General features: G+C 38.0%; 2 protein-coding genes across 2 annotated transcripts in view; both read right to left on the bottom strand.

Annotated features, from left to right (window-relative positions):
- Window positions 1-1,022, bottom strand: part of LOC149112058 (uncharacterized) — a 4,253-nt gene extending 3,231 nt beyond the window's left edge. Inside the window, exon 1 of the mRNA XM_089289709.1 lies at window positions 1-1,022. This exon is cut by the window's left edge and continues 2,497 nt beyond it. The gene's annotated coding sequence lies outside the window, so the exon portion shown is untranslated.
- Window positions 1,023-1,151: 129 nt separating this feature from the next.
- On the bottom strand, window positions 1,152-19,231 carry LOC110048139 (large ribosomal subunit protein eL18-like). The gene is made up of 7 exons (XM_089289710.1): window positions 19,191-19,231; window positions 18,971-19,057; window positions 18,778-18,885; window positions 18,584-18,685; window positions 16,226-16,349; window positions 6,249-6,318; window positions 1,152-1,273 (listed from the first exon to the last, which is right to left on the bottom strand). Exons 1-7 carry the CDS (start codon window positions 19,191-19,193, stop codon window positions 1,198-1,200), a joined length of 570 nt encoding a protein of 189 aa, XP_089145836.1. The 5' UTR covers window positions 19,194-19,231; the 3' UTR covers window positions 1,152-1,197.
- Window positions 19,232-19,291: the final 60 nt, after the last annotated feature.

Below are 19,291 nucleotides of genomic sequence, written 5' to 3'. Positions count from 1 at the left end.
CTTTATAGAGGTTTGAATGTATATTAAATGTTCTAGCCCTAGGGTCGTTCTCAGTAGCCCCCAAAAAAGTCTTATCAGCATGATTAAATCCAAATTAATGCAATAATTTCAGAACTTGATAAATAACGATTTCTTCAAACATAAGCAGGCGAATATTAACGTTAACAGCAGATGTTTCGGCGTCATCGTGACACCATTCGCAAGGCAAAGTGAATAAATAATGCAAAGATTTGATTTCTATAGTCTCTACAAATAAGCATAATAACAAAGGATCACAAGTTCTTCAAGTGAATACCTTTGCGCGAATTGAGTCCGTTTGCACGTTTAGGGATACTTTTTATAAGAAAACTTAAACCATCCCTAAATGTGGAAACGGACTCGATTCACGCAAAGGTATTCACTTGAAGAACTTGTGATCCTTTGTACATACATACATCACCTTTAGTTCACCTCAGATTTACAAGAGTAGCTGCATAGCTAATTTCTCCGAGAAAATAATAAAGGAATAAATAAATAAATAAATAAACAAATAAACAAACAAATAAATAAACAGACAAATAAAATAGTACTGATAACAAAGAAAAATAAAATCACATTTTATACAGTACAATAAACTGCTATTTACATAACAATTAATTGTTATTATGCTAATTTGTAGAGACTGTACAGAAATCAAATCTTTGCATTACTTATTCACTTTGCCTTGAGAATGGTATCACAATAACGCCGAAACGTCAGTTTTTAACGCTAATATTCGCTTGCTTAAATTCCATGACTCTTACTCAAATTTGAATTTCCTCAAACATGACTCGAGTGCTCCCAAACCAAGGGCAGTAAGAAAATAATGCAAGGCAAGAGTCCAAGCAAGCAAAAGTCTTATTTTCAGAAGTCTGAAGTCATATCAGGTCAGTGTTCCAATCAGGGGCAGGCACTGGGTAAAGAGACTGACTGTGAGCGATTTTCCCCCACTTGGTTTCACCATCTTGAAAATTATTTTCTCCTACAAAAGTTACAAACGTTTTGCCTGCCTGTGAAAACCAATTGCATTCTCCCACTAAACATCTCAGTGAAACCCCTTAAAAATAAACTGTTTGAAATAATATGGTGGATTCCTAATGATTATTATTATCTTCAAACAACATGTCAAGCTGTCCTTTGAACAATAAATTTATTGTTGCACGTTTAGCCTCATTTTCTTTACACTTTGTAGCCACGGCTCTTTCTGCGGCCACGAGCCCTCTCAAATTTGCGTCCTTTGGAACGAACATAAGGCCTGTGGAAAAAACACATGTGGATAAAGCTCAAAGAACACCACAAACCATTTTTTTTTTACATCACAAGGGCAAACAATGCAGCAATTTTATGTTTACTGTTAAGAACTTTACGAGTGTGTCCATAAGGAAACCAGGCAGGAGGTGGTACAGCTCAAATCACAGATTTCGCTCAAACTTGGCACAAATGTTGGGTTTAGCAAGTAAATGATCATCAAAAACTTAGGTCAAAATATTTTATTCCCTTCAAGTTAGGAGGACCCCCTCCAAAAATGGCCGTTTTTCACTTATTTATATATATTTAATTAGCTGTCTTTGATTAAGTATTTCTACAATAAGAAAGGCCATGTGAAAATGAAATCCACTGGATCATGTTCTACTATTATCAGTCTCAAAGCACAGATATTCATTTGAACTAGACAGTTTGGTTTCCCTCCATGGCTCCATCTAAAGTAAGGTGCATATTTTGTAGTGTTGTGAATAGCCTTTAATCGATGGCAAATATCTGCACTGGGTAACAGCAAATACACATCATTATAACATGGATAGTGAGAGCAATCACTAAAGTTCTGAAAAAAGCCATAAAATGTTTGGGGACTTCAATATTTTTTCTGTGCTGGCATACTGTTTACATAGGACTTAACGATTTTTGGCCATTTCAGGGACATCCACTAAAACACAAAAGCCATTTTTCTGTCCTAACCTAACTCGAAATACACTCAGTATCTACCTTAGTATTTTCCTATCAATTTCCAGTATAAATTCGGTGAAAAGAAGCACTTGAGAAATTTTTTTTTCAGATATTTTCAGAGCTAAATTTTGTGGCATTCTCATGATAATTCAAAATGTGGCAGAAGTAGATTCAATGCATAAGTTCCCTCGACTTATGTTTTCAGGCGTAAAATAGAATAAAAACAGAAATAACTTTTACATACATGTCACTTAGACGCGATTTTGTGCTGTTTTTGATTCTTGGATTACGAAATGTCCAGTTTTGTGTCATCTGTTTCATTGCTTCGACCCAAGGTTTAACCCATTGACTCCTGTGCCGGCCGTAACTGGCCGTGTGAAAACCCACCCCCAATTTCCTGTGCCAGCCAGAACCGGCTGTAAAAAATGCTTGTGGGGACAATTGCCTTTCCTACCCTCCCTGAAGATGTTTTGGTTCTCCCATTGTTCTGTTGTTGTTAAGGACAAATAAAACAATAAGAATCGACTTTCTGAGCATATTTTTATAGGGGTCCTAGAAAGACAGTTTTTCGTCTTAAAATCATGCGCTTGAAAATTGCAGGTAATCATGGCGCATTGCGGGTTAAACCTACAAACTTCCAGGGTCTTGTTTTCATTCCTAAAATGGAGAAATTACTTCTTTGGCACTTAAAATGGAAAGTAAAAACATAAATCCATGTTTAGGTGGCCTCAGAATGGAAAATCAAGGTGTTCAGAGTCCTCAAACCTTTCTGGTGAAGAAATTTTCCTTCTTTCAACCACCGTGAAAACATGACGATTGGTGCGTTTTCAAGTGAGTTTTGAATACAGATCGTGGGTTTAAAGCAGCTTCTTGGACTTACAAAAACAAAAATAGTAATGTACAGTATTACTATGAAGTTGAATTCAACTTTTAGAACAATTGGTAAAGCCATGGCAAATGAAATAACTGCAAAACTTGTCGGCAAAATCTCAAGCTTTTGCTTTGGCGTGAAGAATTAATTTAAACATGCAGTCATGCAAAGAAGCATGTCTGTGAAATTTTGAACATTTTTATGCTTTGAGATAAGTTTTTTGCCTCATATTAAATGAAAATTTATTGCTATTGAACTTCCTGTCACATTTCTTTCATTTGACTGCCTTTATTTGGGAATTTCAGGTTTTAAAAGTGAACAGTATTTTTGCACACTAGATTTCTGCATATTTCAATTTATGGCGACTGCCATGGTTTGTTTGTTTAGTTTATTTGCTTCATTCAACAGGGCTCGAAATTAACTTTTTCTTTCACAAGCCAGCTGGCAACTAATGGAAAAATTTTGGTCGCCAACTTATTTTACATAATTATAACTCACACAAGAACATGATTTTATTGGTTACTTTGCATGCAAGAAGTCACAATTGAAGAGCGAAAACAATTAAAAACAACACGAGTAACACTTAGTTATAAAGCTACTGTTGTTCTCAGGTGATATGTCCCTGGTCCGAAGGTGATGGCTGTCTCTACAGTCATTTTAAATGAAGCGAAGCATAAAACGTTTTAAGTCCGTGGTTTTCATTGTCAGACAAACATGGGTCCTTGCGTATTTTCCCTTTGCTACTTCTTCGAAATGTCGTTCTTTATTTTTGACTTGCTTTCTTTGCCACCTTTCGCTGCCGACAAACAATGCCATGCTTGAATCTTCATTCCCCGCACGTAAGAACTCCCGTATATTCCTTCAACTGATTGGTATTTGCCGCCATTTTCGTGGCAAATGAAAAGCATGTGGTGTTGAAGTGCGCCTGCGATCCTCGTTTCAGAATAAGCTGCTGAAACAATATGGCGCGCGGTGAACGCAGTATTGACGTGTCAAAATACATTCAATTTTTTCAATTATCTTGTGATATTCAGACATTATTTTACTTGGGATGGAAAGGTGAGTTGTATACTACCTACCATATCCGATTGATTTCCTAATATAAAGATTTAAAAACAAAGTTGTGTCATGGTTTTCTTTAGTTATCGGACAAAACGCGAGTTGCCAGCTGGTGACCAGTTCTGAAAATTTAGTCGCCAGTGCTCAATTTTTGGTCGCATTGGCGACCAGTGAGTTGCAATTTTGAGCCCTGTTCAAATATATTTTTTTGAGTCTCATTCAGCTACTACAGTATTTTTACACGTTGGATTTCTGCATATTTAATTTACAGTGACCCCTGTGGTTCGTTTGTTTAGTTTATTCGCTTCATTCAAATATACTTATTTTGGAGTCTCATACAGCTACTGTAGAACTCCTGAGAAAAGAACAAAGTGGGAACTAAATTAACACAGTTGAAATAGGATTTATCTCAAAATACTTGGCTTGTGTTTGTTGTCTTTTTGATGTACAACTTTCGTCTTTCACAGCGCTGTGCCATTTCGTCGTGCGGCGAGGAAATTATCTGATTTCTTCTTTTTACATTGGTTTTTACATGTGTCTTTCGCCATTATTTTCTGGTGTTTTCTCAAATGTTATCCATTATAGTAAGAGAGTGGAAATTCTGTTGTATTCGGTTTTGTTTTGTCCTCTAAAGTAAAAAATTATATTGTTTTTGCGTATTCAATTTTCTCGGCTTTTTGTCACGTGGCAAAGAAAAAAAATATAATTTGTTGTTTTCTTAACAGTTTTACAGATCAAGTTGAGTTCTTTTTGTTGATATTTTTTAATATTTTGGCCCTTCATTTACTCAACTTTAAACAAACGATGTCTTGAAACCTGATCTTGTGTCTGTGGTTACTGCGCATATGGTTTATTTTTGTGCTTTCACTTGCTCTGAAATATTCCACAAAAATGCCACGAAATTAGGGGTGGGTCGCAGGCAATTTCATGCAGGCGTCAATGGGTGTAAGAGAATATCTGTTGCCATCCCCGCTTTTGTCATCAGAGATATCAACATTTTGTCGAAACAGCTACTCGAAGGCCGTTTAAAATCCAGGGAGAGTGATCACTGCTGTTTTCACACACAGACTGCTTTGAAAATCCATCTCAAAATACTCCGCCATCTTTACCTTAGACGTTGAAAAGTCAGCGTTTACTTTCTTTTAATTCAGTAAATATGTCATGTATGGTAATACAAATTGTACCGCTTAATATCATCAAAGTTGGTGGAATGTTTTGTGGTGGGCTTTGAAAGAAATCTGTATGTAATAACATTTACAGCAGTGATAGCTCTTCCTGGATTTTATATGGCCTTTTGAGTAGCTTTTTTGACAAATGTTGATATCTCTGATGACGAAAGCGGGATGGCAATGGATATTCTCTTTAAACCTCGGGTCAAAGCAATGGAGCAGATGACACAAAACTGGACATTTCGCAATCCAAGAATCAACGAGAGCGCAAAATCGCGTCCAAGTGACATGTATGTAGTAGTTATTTCTTGTCTCCATTCTATTTTACACCTGAAAACCTAAGTTGAGGGAACTTACACGTTGAATCTTCTTCTGTCGTGTTTTTTCATCATCATGAGAATGCCACAAAATGTAGCTCTAAAAATATATGAAAAAAATGTCTCAAGTGCTTCTTTTCACTGAATTTATAATGAAAATTGATAGGAAAATACTTAGGTAGATATTTCTTGTTGATTTCGAGTTAGGTTAAGACAGAAAAATGGCTTTTGTGTTTTAGTGGATGTTCATGAAAAGGCCAAAACTCGTAAAGTCCTATGTAAACAGTATGCCAGCACAGGAAAAATATTGAAGTCCCCAAACATTTTATGGCTTTTTTGAGAACTTTAGTGATTGCTCCCACTATCCATGTTAGAATAATGTGTATTTGCTGTTGCCCAGTGCAGTTTTTGCCATCAATTAAAGGCTATTCACAACACTACGAAATATGCACCTTACTTTACATGGAGCCACGGAAAGAAATCAAATTGTCTAGTTCAAATGAATATCTGTGCTTTGAGACTGATAATAATTGAACGTGATCCAGTGGATTTCATCTTCACATGGCCTTTCTTATTGTAGAAATACTTAATCAAAAACAGCTAATTAAACATGCATAAATTAGTAACAAATGACCATTTTTGGAGGGGGTTCCCCTAACTTGAAGGGAATAACAATTATTTTGACCCAATGTCTTGCCATGATCATTTACTCACCAAACCCAACATTTGCGCCAAGTTAGAGCAAAATTGGTGATTTGAGCTGTATCACCTCCTGCCTGCTTCTGCCTCGTTTTCTCATGGACACACTCTTAAAACCTCAGTCACTGTAACATTAGCTAAAACCCCACAGTGATCATGACCAATACTCACTTAGTTGTGCTGTGAGGCACACCTGGAGCAAGGCCAAAGTGCCTCACACTTTCACGAGCCTTCCTTGGGCCTAAAATAGAAACAATTAGTTCATTAGGGACTGAGAATGGTAGTAAGTCACTTGTGCAACAGAAAATCAATGAATACCTATAATCACCGTGGAGTTACCTTGTACAATCACAATCACCTTGTGTTCGTATGATTAAGGTGTTTGTAAGGAGTTTTAGTATTAAAAGAAAAGAAACTACATGGCCTACATCAGAATACCACTACGAATTCATCAATTGCTTTTTGCATTAGAAGACCGTCGTGTCTTATCATCATTTGTAGGCTTTTTAAACCCACTGAAAACACAATCCCAATTCCCTGTGCCGGCCATAAGTGGCTGTAAAAAAAGCAGGTGAGGACAATTGCCTTCCCTACCCTTCCTGAAGACGTTTTGGCTCTCCTATTGTTTCATTTTACAAAAAAGGCCAATTTTTTAAGTTTACAAGACATGTTTTGACAGAACTTGTCATCTTCAGTTGAATGATTACAAAGCAAGTTGAATTATAAGTAGACAAAAATGCTAATTAAGCCAAATAGTAACAAAAGAATGTGAAGAGGTGTAAATTAAAAGGATAATTTTAGATTTACATGGTGTAATTGCTGATTGAGGCAAGGTAGTTCTTTTTGAATATGGATACCCTCCTTTATCGTGAGCTGAAAGCTGGTAGTGGCGTGATCTAAAATATGAAAGCAGTCTGTTGAACACAATGAGTTTGAAAATGTGAGAGGCCTTATCAACGGCTAAGTGCTTATGTACACGTGTGGAAAAATGTCGGGTGGTTTCGCCGACATAACAGGCATTACAGCCCGCCCATGTAAACTTATAAACCACACGTGAACGAATCCCGCTGGGGATAGGGTCTTTCACACCAAAAAGGTCACCTCTCTTAAAGGAAGAAAAAACTAATTTGATGTCTAAATCATTACAATAGTGCTTTATTAAGTGTCGAACCTTCTTCTGAGTGATGACAGAAAAATGGCCTATGTATGGCAGCTTAAAGTAAAACGTGGGCGAGGTGGTAAGGGGGTAGCCATGGTGGTAATGATTGCTATGGGTCCCTGGCGGTCAATTACATTTCCGAGGGCAATCTTGACCTTAAGTTAAGTAAACTTGAACTTAGAAGCCTTTTCACTGTAGCCACCGCCCAGACCCATTTCTTTTTTAACGGTCCTTTCTATGACCAAATTGGCGGTGTGGCCATGGGGTCTCCCCTTGCTCCTGTATTAGCCAATCTTTTTATGGGGCATCATGAAAAACTATGGTTGGAAAATTTTCAATGCTCTAAAGTTTTATTTTATCGTAGGTATGTTGACGATACTTTTTGTTTATTTCACTCAGAGCACGATGCTCTTATATTTTTTGACTACATTAACTCTAGGCACCCCAACATAAGGTTTACTATGGAAAAAGAACTTAATCGCAAGTTACCCTCTCTAGATGTTCTCATTGATAATAGTGACACTAATTCTTTTCTAACTAGGGTTTACCGAGAGAAAACCTTTACTGGGTTATTAACTAATTATTTTAGCTTCACCTCGTACTCATACAAAGTAGGTCTCATTAGGACTCTTGTTGACAGGGCCTACAATATCAACAGCACTTGGTTGGGGTTACACAAGGACATAACCAAGCTTACTGAAATTCTCAAAAAGAAACTTTTCCCTGCCCATTTAATTGAACTAGTGAGACAATCTCAGATAGTGCAGAGCGCAATTGATAGCTCTGATACAGTAGTCCCATAAGTACTCACCCCTGCTCGGTTCACTTCCGGTTTGTGTCTACCTTGGTAGTCTGCTACGGCTTTTCCTCTTTGCAGTGTGTATGTTTCAAGGTTGTATTTTCATTCAAGGTCCAAACATTACGCACAAATTAATTACTACTGGTGCTTTAAGTTGATTTTCGTTCATTTTAAATTCAACAATACGCTGAAGCAGCAAACGTGACAATTCAGCTCTTCACGCCAACTTTGTAACTTGATACTTTTGTTTTCCTCGCAAAGCCATGTAATATGAAACCCCTGTTTTCTCCAAAACATACGGAAGATGTCCTTGTTTTTTGGAGATAAATGAAAGAAAGTTAAATATCTGATGTAGTGATGAAGAAACGGAACAGAGACGATGTTTTACTAAAAATGCAAATTTTACCGATGAACAAGAACTAATTTAATTATCAGATAGTCACGAAATACCACTTTCTTTTTCTGTTGCCACCTTTGTTGTTAACAATGAAACAATTCAAAATTAACACACAACGATATTGATGGCTGAGAAGCTTTTCAATGAAAAGTATTGAAGATAAACAGCACTACTTGGCCGATATGAATGAGTCTCCTCAAAGACTGATTAAACTAATTTGAACTTTCATTAGGTGCCACGGCGTCCGCAGCAATATTTGAGCATTTTCCTGGTTTCTTTTGTAACAAATTTACAATTTGCGGAGTATTAAAGCCACTAACTTGAGAACTTTTTGGTCTCTCTTACAGACACAATTAAGGCAAGAAATAAACAAGTCGCTAAGGAGAAGCAATATATTTGAACCCTGACAAGCACACTATTGTAGATTGAAAACAGCAGATGATATTTGTTGAACCGACCTGTTTGTAATTCTAAAAGCTACGCAGCCACAGTAACGTTTCACTTTTGCAAAAAAAAAAAAGGGACAACTGGCGCTACCTGAAAAATAACTGCCGTCCTTGGTCACATGACATGATATATAAAATAGTGCGTGTAAAGATAGTGTATAACACTAACAATGCTAGAACGCATGCGTCTTACATGTTGAGCTCTACCATAAGGAAAACCACTCAACATTTGTGCGTGATTCCGTATGCAATGTATCCTTCACCTAATATAGAAGCCACGAACCCTAACTAATCTACGCATGCGTTTAGGGCAAATTAGGTTTGTTCTAAGGAGAATGGTACCACAAGGAGAGCGAGGGGTTACCTGAAACAAATATATAGCTTTGCGATGTTCAAAGTTAAACGACGGCGATGGAATGTGTTTTACGTAGAGTACACATGTACCTTTCCCACCCTACTCCCACTACTTCCTTGCCTCTAGACTAATTAATTAATTGAAATTAATTAATTAAACAAACATTAAAGTTTACACCTTAGTGCCATAGGGCCATAGTGCCATAGTGCCATAGCGCCATAGCGCCATAGCGCCTTAGTTCCTTAGCGGCAGGCAACCCCCATAACCATCCCAATAGTGCACTCTGCACTAAAAAGTGGTTAACCGTTACATCATTGGGACCCATAGCAATCATTGTCCCTGTGGCTACCCCCTTACCACCTCGCCCACGTTTTACTTTAAGCTGCCGTACATAAGCCATATTTCTGTCATCACTCAGAAGAAGATTCGACACTTAATAAAGTGTTATTGTAATGATTTAGACATCAAATTAGTTTTTTCTTCGTTTAAGATAGGTTACCTTTTTGGTGTGAAAGACCCTATCCCCGGCAGGCTTCGTTCACGTGTGGTTTATAAGTTTACATGTGCTGGCTGTAATGCCTGTTATGTCGGCGAAACCACCCGACATTTTTCCACACGCATACATGAGCACTTAGCCGTTGATAAGGCCTCTCACATTTTCAAACATCTTCAAAATTTTGAATGTTGTCACTTATTGTGTTCAACAGACTGCTTTCATATTTTAGATCACGCCACTACCAGCTTTCAGCTCACGATAAAGGAGGGTATCCATATTCAAAAAGAACTACCTTGCCTCAATCAGCAATTACACCATGTAAATCTAAAATTATCCTTTTAATTTACACCTCTTCACATTCTTTTGTTACTATTTGGCTTAATTAGCATTTTTGTCTACTTATAATTCAACTTGCTTTGTAATCATTCAACTGAAGATGACAGAAGTTCATGTCTTGTAAACTTAAAAAATTGGTCATTTTCCTTAAAATCTTTACATGTCTGCTGTTATCTAGACCTATTGTTTTATTGTTGTTAAGGACAAATAAACCAATGAGAAACTTTCTGAGCATATTTTAAGAGGACTTTAGGGGTCTTAGACAGACGATTTTTCGTCTTAAAATCATGCGCTCAAAAAGTGCAGGTAATCATGGCGCATTGCAGGCCAAATCTACAAACTTCCAGGTTCTTATTTTCATTCCTAAAATGGAGAAACTACTTCTTTGGCACTTAAAATGAAAGAAAAAACAAATTGGTGTTTAGGTGGCCTCAGAATGAAAGATCAAGGTGTGCAGAGTCCTCAAACCTTTCTGGTGAAGAATTTTTTCTTTCTTCAACCACTGTGAAAACATGACGACCTGTGCGCTTTCAAGTAAGTTTTGAATACAGGTCGCAGATTTAAAGCAGCTTCCTGGACTTAAAGGAGAAGGTCACTCCAAAAACCGTGAATTTTTTTCCATCACCAATAAAATGTTCACATTGAGTTGAGTTACTCACCATTGTTTTAGCATCTCAAGTGGATGCGATCCCAAAGAAAAAGAAGTGAAAAGTTCAACACTGGGAGCCGCCATTTTGAAAGGATCTTAAAGGCCAGGCTGCATATCCGTGACATCATTCCGTCCGAGAGTGTGTTTGTTCTTTTGAGCTTTAGTATGGCTGCTCTTGAAGCCAGAATGTGCTAGTGATTCCGTGGGAGATAACAATCAAGTTGAATTGAATGATGGGTTGGAAAATGCCCTGTGGTGTACTTGTGAGAGATGTGCAACCATACCGACGCAGAGAAGTGGAAGAGGAAGAGGAGGTTTATTTGTAAATTGCTCACAGAATTGAACTGGTGGCTTAAATAAATCCCCAGTTTAGTGCTTTTGATCTGATTTGTCTTCATTTTTATGTTACTGGCGGTTCAATGTGGAGGGAGTTCTGGTATCACAGAAACTTACAAGTTTTCAATGGCGTGTTTAAATCGGGTGGATGCTTTTCACCTCACAAGTCTGTGTGTTTACTTATAAGATTTGGATACTTTTTGCTCGTGCTCGTATGTGTTTGCCTAGGTTTCTTTACGCTTATGGACTACGTGGACTCTTGTGAAACACACAGTGACTTTACATGTAAGATGTGAAGTGAAATCAATGTCTTTGACATGAAATGTGAAATTGACGACATTCCTCATCAGTACCTAAGATGTTTTGTGAGAATTGTAATTTGTATTGTTGGAAAGCTAAGCATATGTACTACATTTTGGATAGAAGAAAAAAGTATATACAACTTTTACATGCGTAAACCAGCGGAAGGAAAATTGGCTCTGCAAGTGTGTTTTTCGTGTCGCATGTGTCGTGTTTACTGGAATCGTTACTTAACAAAGCATGCAGTAAGATTACAGCTTCATTTTTTACTGTAGCACTGCTTTCATTAGCAACTGTAGTTCCCAAAAATAATGTGAATGAAAAAAAGAAAAAAAAAAACGTCCTTAATTAATGATGAATTGTGTTGATAAAATTGAGAACTAATTGCAACACATTTCAGACAAAATAATAGTTACATGCAGATATGGGGTTTCGCTATAGCAGGACTTGTTATCGGTAATTGTCGATATATAGATAGGACTGATGTACCATTAACTACTTCTTCCAATGTATTTTAAGTCAAATTAGACAGCATTTAAAATTTGTAAGTATTTTAACTCATCCCTGGCTGTCAAGGGCAATTATTAAACACGCTCTGAGTTTTTGGCTCACACAAAAGATGTATGAATCGAAAAAATGCTTTTTCCCTAAAAGAAAACCGAAGCGGGTTAGTCTGACATGTAATTTTAAAGAAATCTAAAGCGCATTTGAAGTTCCCACAGTACCCTAAGAAATTTGATAAATTCACCCAAAAAAATGCGTGCAGTCGCTATGCATCAATGAACACGACAACACGAAAAACCTTGGGCCAGTCTACGAAAAATAATGAATCAAAGCTTGCAACATGGAAGCTTTTTTATAAATACTGGTAAGACTGGCAAATGAAGAATAGAATTTCAATAAGCCATTTTCCCTGTTATTGTAGAAAAAAAGCGGCAAACTGATATATACATGCAAAACCCGTGATTCACACCGTTTTAGCTTCTTTTCATGAAAATATATTAAGCCTGAAGGGTTGAAAATTTTTGGCGACTAAAATACTTATGCTGGTGACCAAACCTGAAAACTTAGGGACCAGCTGGTCCCAAGGTTTTTTCTTGAAATTTGAGTCCCCATCCAGCGAGGAGCTTCAAATTCTTGCGCAGAAATAATATTTACCAAATCAAGTCAACAACAGTTCTGCCGGGCAAAAATATTTTTAAAAAATGAAAAGTATAACTGATAGCTACCTCTTTTCATTCCTTGCAATGCACGGTTTGCTAGCAATGCGTGCCTTTACAAGAGCCTTCCATTGAAAAATTGTCGGAAAGCATTTTTCAATGACCTACTTCTTGTGTTTCTACCCACAAGCTCAAATCAGTATTCAGTTTGAGACAGTCGTCTGTGAAATGCTTATTGCACACATTCACATTTTTGAGTTTTTTTGGAATGAATCTCTCATCCCGACGTAGCCGTTCGAACTTCTTTGGCAATTTTTTGTTCTTTGCAGGCAAACTAAGGAAAGTCACTCCTCTTTCTCTATCCTTTTCGGTTCGGGTTTTACAGCCCGGGACCCAACATTTAAGCTCACAATGGAATAAACGAATTTAGGACAGAAAAGGAGAGCTTTAGCCTTTGAGTTTCACACCAATTTGGACTGAATGACATCACGGATATGCGGCCTGGCCTTCAAGATCCTTTCAAAATGGCGGCTCCCAGTGTCAAACTTTTCACTTCTTTTTCATTGGGATCGCATCCACTTCAAAGCTAAAACAACGGTGAGTAACTCAACTCAATGTGAACTTTTTATTGGTGATGGAAAAAAATATCGTATTTACCCATGTATAATGCGCACTTTTTTCCAAAATTTATAGTTCAAAATTTGCACTGCGCATTATACTCGGCACCTTTTGTTTGTTGATCGTTTACACCGCTACACTCATTTGCATGCACACACAAAAGAACAATAAACTTGGTTTTAATAGGCTGTTGTCAAGACTGTTGTTATAATAAAAACATAACTAACCAATAACCGCTGTTTAAATATGATGGATAAAAACAAACTGTTTTGAAGCATCTTTATTGCAATCATTGTAAACTGAGGGGCAATTATGGGAGCAGCAAACACGAAGCGACAAAGTTACACCACAGCGGAGAAGTTGAAAGTTATACAATTTGCAGAACAGCATGGAAATCGTTCAGCCCAGCGAGAGTTTGGAATTGCCAAGAGCAATATCCGTCTTTGGCGAAGAAGCAAGGAAAACCTAGAGAAAATGCCACGACAACATGCGCATCCTGGAAGGAAAGCAGCTTGGCCTCACCTTGAGCAAGATCTGATGGCTTGGATCACAGAAAAGCAAAACAACAGACTGGCGATTTTACCAGCCATGATCAGGCTAAAAGCGATGGAACTTTCTAAACATCCGCAGTATGACATCGATGCTGGCGAGTTTAAGGCTTTCAACCACTGGTGCCAAAGATTCATGAAGAGAAATGGTTTGTCATTGCTACAGAAAACTACGCTCGCCCAACGTCTTCCACGCGACTACAAAGAGAAAATCGTGCAGTTTCACCAGTTTGTTATCAGGCAGCGAAGAGCCCACAACTATCCTCTTCATCTTGTGGCAAACATGGATGAGAGTCCAATTCAATTTGACATGCCATCAAATCGAACTGTCAGCACAATCGGCGAGAAAACAGTGAAGATTCGAACCACAGGAAATGAAAAGAACCGCCTGACTGTCGTTTTGGCATGTGCAGGAGATGGCTCCAAATTGAAACCGCTGGTCATTTTCAAGCGCAAGACCATGCCAAAGATCCAAAACAAACATGGCGTCGTAGTTGCTGTCCAAGAAAAGGGCTGGACGGACAGCAAAATCATGAAAATTTGGATTGAAAAAGTTTGGCGTTGTCGAATTGGAGGTCTGAGTCGGCAAAGAAGTCTACTAGTGTTGGATTCCTTTGAAGCACACAAGACTGAGCAAGTGAAACATTTGCTGAAATTGGAGAACACGGATTTGGCCGTAATTCCTGGTGGGCTCCCCTCAGTACTGCAGCCTCTAGATGTGTGTTTAAACAAACCTTTTAAGGACAGAGGCAGGCAAAGGTGGATGGCATGGATGGCTGAGGGAATCCATCAACTGACGGCTACTGGAAGACAAAAGAAACCATCCGAAGAACTCATGTGCCAGTGGATCGGCGAAGCATGGCGTGATATTCCACGAGAAATGGTCGCGAGATCTTTTTTAAAGTGCGGAATCACAAATGCTCTGGATGGTTCCGAGGATGATTGTGTTTTTGACAGTTCATCAGATGATGAATCTATTTTAGAAGATGAGGTTCTTGTAGATGAGCTCTTCACATCTGACTTGGAGTCAGAGGATTTTTACGGGTTTTGAGGTACAGTTAACAATCCTAAAATTAGCGCTCACTTCGAAACTGTTGTAAATAATTGCTTTGTGATTTAGAAAAGTTTACCGGCAGGTCAACACTAATTACCTGAGTACTGTAAGCTTGAAAGTTCATGTTATTAAACTGTTGCAATGGAATATACACATTGTTTGTCTTTTGTTGAACAAGGATTTTTTGTTTTGGTGGGTACTTATTTTCAAAAATTGTCTGGAAAATCAGGGTGCGCATTATATACGGGTGCGCATTATACAAGGGTAAATAGGGTACACGGTTTTTGGAGTGACCTTCTCCTTCAAGAAAACAAAAATGGTAATGTACAGTATTACTTCGAAGTTAAATTCAACTTTTAGAACAATTGGTAAAGCCACGGCCGATAAAATAACTGCAAAACTTGTCGGTAAAATCTCAAGCTTTCGCTTTAGCATGAAGAATTACTTTGAACATGCGGTCATGCAGCGAAGCACGCCTGCAAAATTTTGAACATTTTTATGCTTTTATCTTGAATAAAAATTTATTGTTTTTGAAATTCCTGTCACGTTTCTTTCATTTGGTTGCCTTTATTTGGGAATTTTAGGTTTTAAAAGGGGACAGTATTTTTGCACGCTGGATTTCTGCAAATTTAATTTATGGTGACCCCCATGGTTTGTTTGTTTAGTTTATTCGATTCATTCAAATATATTTTTTGGGAGTCTTATTCAGCTAAGTAAAAAATTAACCCATTTTTGCATATTCAATTTTCTCGGCTTTTGTCGCGTGGCAAAGAAAAAAATATAATTTCTTGTTTCCTTATCAGTTTTACAGATCAAGTTGAGTTCTCTTTGTTGATATTTTTTAATATTTTGGCCCTTCATTTATAAAATAAACGAAGTCTTGAAACCTGATCTTGTGTCTGTGGTTACTCCCCGTATGGTTTATTTTTATGCTTTCGCTTGCTCTGAAATATTTCACAAAAACACCAGGGAATTAGGGGTGGGTCGCAGGCAATTTCATGCAGGCATCAATGGATTAAACACTGTGTGAGCATCATCATGTATCCCACCAACCTGAACTGATCTCACTGAGAAATCAGGTTCCATTGACGAACCAAATTTTAATGTGATTATCCACTTTTATAGAATATTAATTACATTACTGCAGCAGGGGTTTCATTAAGGGCAGGGCACCAGGCAGGCTGTGAGGATGATTTTGCCAGCCTGGTTTGATCATCCAGGGGAAAGTTCTTATAAAGAACTTCAGTTCAAAAAGTTTTGCCTGCCTGTGAAAACCAGTTGTTCTCCTGCTGAAAATGTTAATTAAACCCCTGTTGTAGAGGAATGAAAGCAAAATTTATAGAGCCATGTAATAGTGTCTACAAAAATGTTCCCTTGGGTGAAATATAGCACAAGGGATTTGTGCCTGTTTTGTCCCCAGAAGAAGTCCTTTGTATGTCCCCACTTGCTCAGCTAGAACAAGGCCACAGTTAACAAATTTTTTTTTTCAGATCACCTTGAAGCAGCACAGTGTTGTTCCCCTTTGGGGCCCTTAATGCCAACTGGTCAAAGGTGATTACTTCCCCACCAGCCTTCAAAATCCTTGCACGGGCTCCCTCAGTCACATGAAGGGCACACACCTTCAAGTAAAAAAACATACATTTTTAATACCTTGTCCACCAGTTTCTTCAAGCAACAATTTAAGGTTTTGAAAGGCCTTGTTACACAGGACAATTTTACTTGAAGTGTGTCTAGCCTAGAACATTTGTAACACAAATTCCAAAAGACAGGGCACGAAATTGGGACTCACTGGCCACCAATGCAATCAAAATGTAGAGTGCTGGCAACCAGATATTAAGAACTGTTCACCAGTGGGTTACTCACCTTTTCTTCTGTCAACCTTTTAACCTCAAAGGAAAATTGACCTTACTTGTGGATGAAATATACCATTTATGTGAATAGATAGTTATAACAAAAGAAACAAGCCGTTCTAGGACCAACAAGTTTGTTTGAGTAGCTTCTTCATTATGAGGTATTGTAGGCTCAGTAAACAACATGCGCAATAATTGAGCCTGCTACGACTTCCGACATTGTGGCAGAGAGGGGGCTTAATTCCAATATGTCAGTTGAATTGCAAATCACAATGAAGTCTTGGCTTAGCACTGAAAAATACATAGAATTGTAAATGAACCCTAGTGTCTAGACATGTCTAGTTGTGTAAGCTATGGACTCAATGTTTAATACATACAGTTTGTCAAAACTCAACAAAAATGGCAGCCTGAGAAGGTTCTCACAAAGGTCAAAATATGAGTTAGCACTCAAGTTTTTGCTAACTGATCGGTTCTTGCCCTTGAAGAAGTATTAATTTCAATGTGTTGGATCTCTAGAGAAATAACTTTTCATTTCAATTACAAAACTCAATACTCAATGACAGATGTTTCAGTTACTTTCTGGCCACCATGTTGGTGCCCCTTTGACGGGCACAAACAAACATGGAGTTTCCATACAAAGCTTTATAAATTTAGCCGAAACACTGGTCTTTTCTGAATAACGTGCAAATGAAAACCAGACCTGAATCTTGGCAGGGCTTTTTATATATTGATCATCTATCATATCCCGGATTCTTGACTTAAATTATTAAATAGTTCCGATTTTTATTTTCAATGGCGTGACAGTGAAAACCAATCACTGAGGCTATTAAGTAACAATGTACTGTAAATACAACTTGCTAGGTAAGACCAAAAGTTGGGCTTTCAAGTGGCCAGAAAATATATCTGCTAAGTCAAACTCCAAATGTATTGTACAAATAGCGAGAGCCTCTAAATACACTAAATATGGCGAACAGACGGGGTCTGCTAAATCTGCGAGCCAGCGAGCCATGCGAGCCATTTATGCGAGTATTTTTTTTTCTTCAACTGGTCTGAGAGGTCGTCAACTTTTCGCCAAGAAACATAGATCTCGCGCCCGACTATCACTAAACTATCGCTATAAACCGCTCGCCCGCCATCTTGAAAGCGGAGATGACCCTGGGGATGAGTATAAATGGTACAACCTCGCTCCTAGGGTACTCTCTCTTTCCGGGCCTGGGAAATTAATTTTAAATAAAAATTTAGCTACAAAAGTGCCTACAATTGAAATATTCCCAAAAGAAAATCCTAATCTCGCTTCGGTTACCAGAACTATTGCTGGTGCGGCAAATATGAAAAATGCTCTAAACATCTGCACATCGTGCCAAGTCTTGCATCATAGTAATGGCTACCCTGAGTGTGACGAATTTTTTTCTTTATTTCATATTTTTGTTGTTTGGAGAAAATTTTGTGTATTCAAATCGCCCAGGATCCGCAAAAAATAAAAACGATGCGTCAAAAATTTATTAAGGTTCAGGACTAAAGTAAAGAAATTTTCTGAGAGAAACGTACGGCTCCACTGCCCCACCGCTACTCGAATGGGTAAGTGAATGGTATCCACTGGCACCTGTAATTCATTGATATCCACGTTGAAAATCATTCAAGAAAAAAGAGAACAGTACTTCAGGGCAACTCCGTGTATTGGCGTCAAGTATGGTGAGTGAATCGCGTAATTTTAACAGGTTCGCTCTTTAGTGAATCAGAGTTACCAAAACTTTGTAGGTTGGCTGACTGCTGCATGTGGTTGTCCCTTCCCTTAGAATTTAATATTGCACGAATTTAATATTGCGATCTTATTCATCTTGTTCCGTTGCTCTTGTTCTTGTTCTCATGTGCATGTAAATGTAACAAATAAAAAATCTTAACATTTTTACTAGGGCTCGCATGACTCGCATGACTCGCATGGCTCGCCCTTTGGCTCGCATGGATCGCTGGCTCGCAGGTTTATAAAACTCGAACAGACGAACCTTCAATGGTGGCACCTCGTACAACCTCAGATCGTCAGTAACTGTTCCAACAACAACACAAATCTTTCCAGCATAGTCACGCTTGGTTTTCATTTTACGCACCTTCAAAAACAAAACAGAAAGCAAAAATAAATGATACTATCTACGCACAGAACGATCGTGTAAAACAATGATAAGAACTGATCGACACCTACCAAACGAGACAGGGCTAGAGGTGGTCTGTTCACACGACTCATACAAAGTCGTTTTAAAATAACTTTGTTGAAAGTTGCATTTGTACGACGGGCCAGAAAGCGATAGAGCTGCAAGAAAATCGAAATAAGAGCCTTAGTAGTTATGTTCGACAGGCATTTTTTTAAGTTAATGTAAGGTAGAAAAATGATCAACCTTCACGAGGAGCCTCAGGTAGACATTCTGTGAGGCAGGCTCTTTTCGTGCGTTCTTCTTAGCGTGCTTCCGTTTGATGTCTATCCCCTAAAAAACATAAAAGTTGCCAGAAAAAGAGTTAAACTACACAACCACTTTTAAATAAACTCAACAACTAAAAAGATGACGGAGATTGAAGCAGATAATTTTCACCAAATTATAATTTCTTCACATTACTCACCATATTGAGGAACGAAGAGACTGCACGAGGGCATGGTATTATGGGAAATCATCCTTCTGCCTCGCTTTCGATGTGACATTTTCCCTTTGGTCTCCCTGAAA

Source organism: Orbicella faveolata, unplaced genomic scaffold, assembly GCF_042242905.1.
Source record: "Orbicella faveolata isolate gen_17 unplaced genomic scaffold, um_ofav_v1 contig_2, whole genome shotgun sequence".
Taxonomy (NCBI): Eukaryota; Metazoa; Cnidaria; class Anthozoa; order Scleractinia; family Merulinidae; genus Orbicella; species Orbicella faveolata.
The sequence above is the reverse complement of the archived record's forward strand: the minus strand, read 5'-3'. Positions and strand labels throughout refer to the sequence as shown.

Excerpts from the sequence above, each read along its gene's own strand:
- LOC110048139 (XM_089289710.1), bottom strand. Across the intron at positions 18,886-18,970 it reads ACCTGAGGCTCCTCGTGAAG|CTCTATCGCTTTCTGGCCCG; the intron begins GTTGATCATTTT and ends ATTTTCTTGCAG. Across the intron at positions 18,686-18,777 it reads CTCTAGCCCTGTCTCGTTTG|GTGCGTAAAATGAAAACCAA; the intron begins GTAGGTGTCGAT and ends TTGTTTTTGAAG.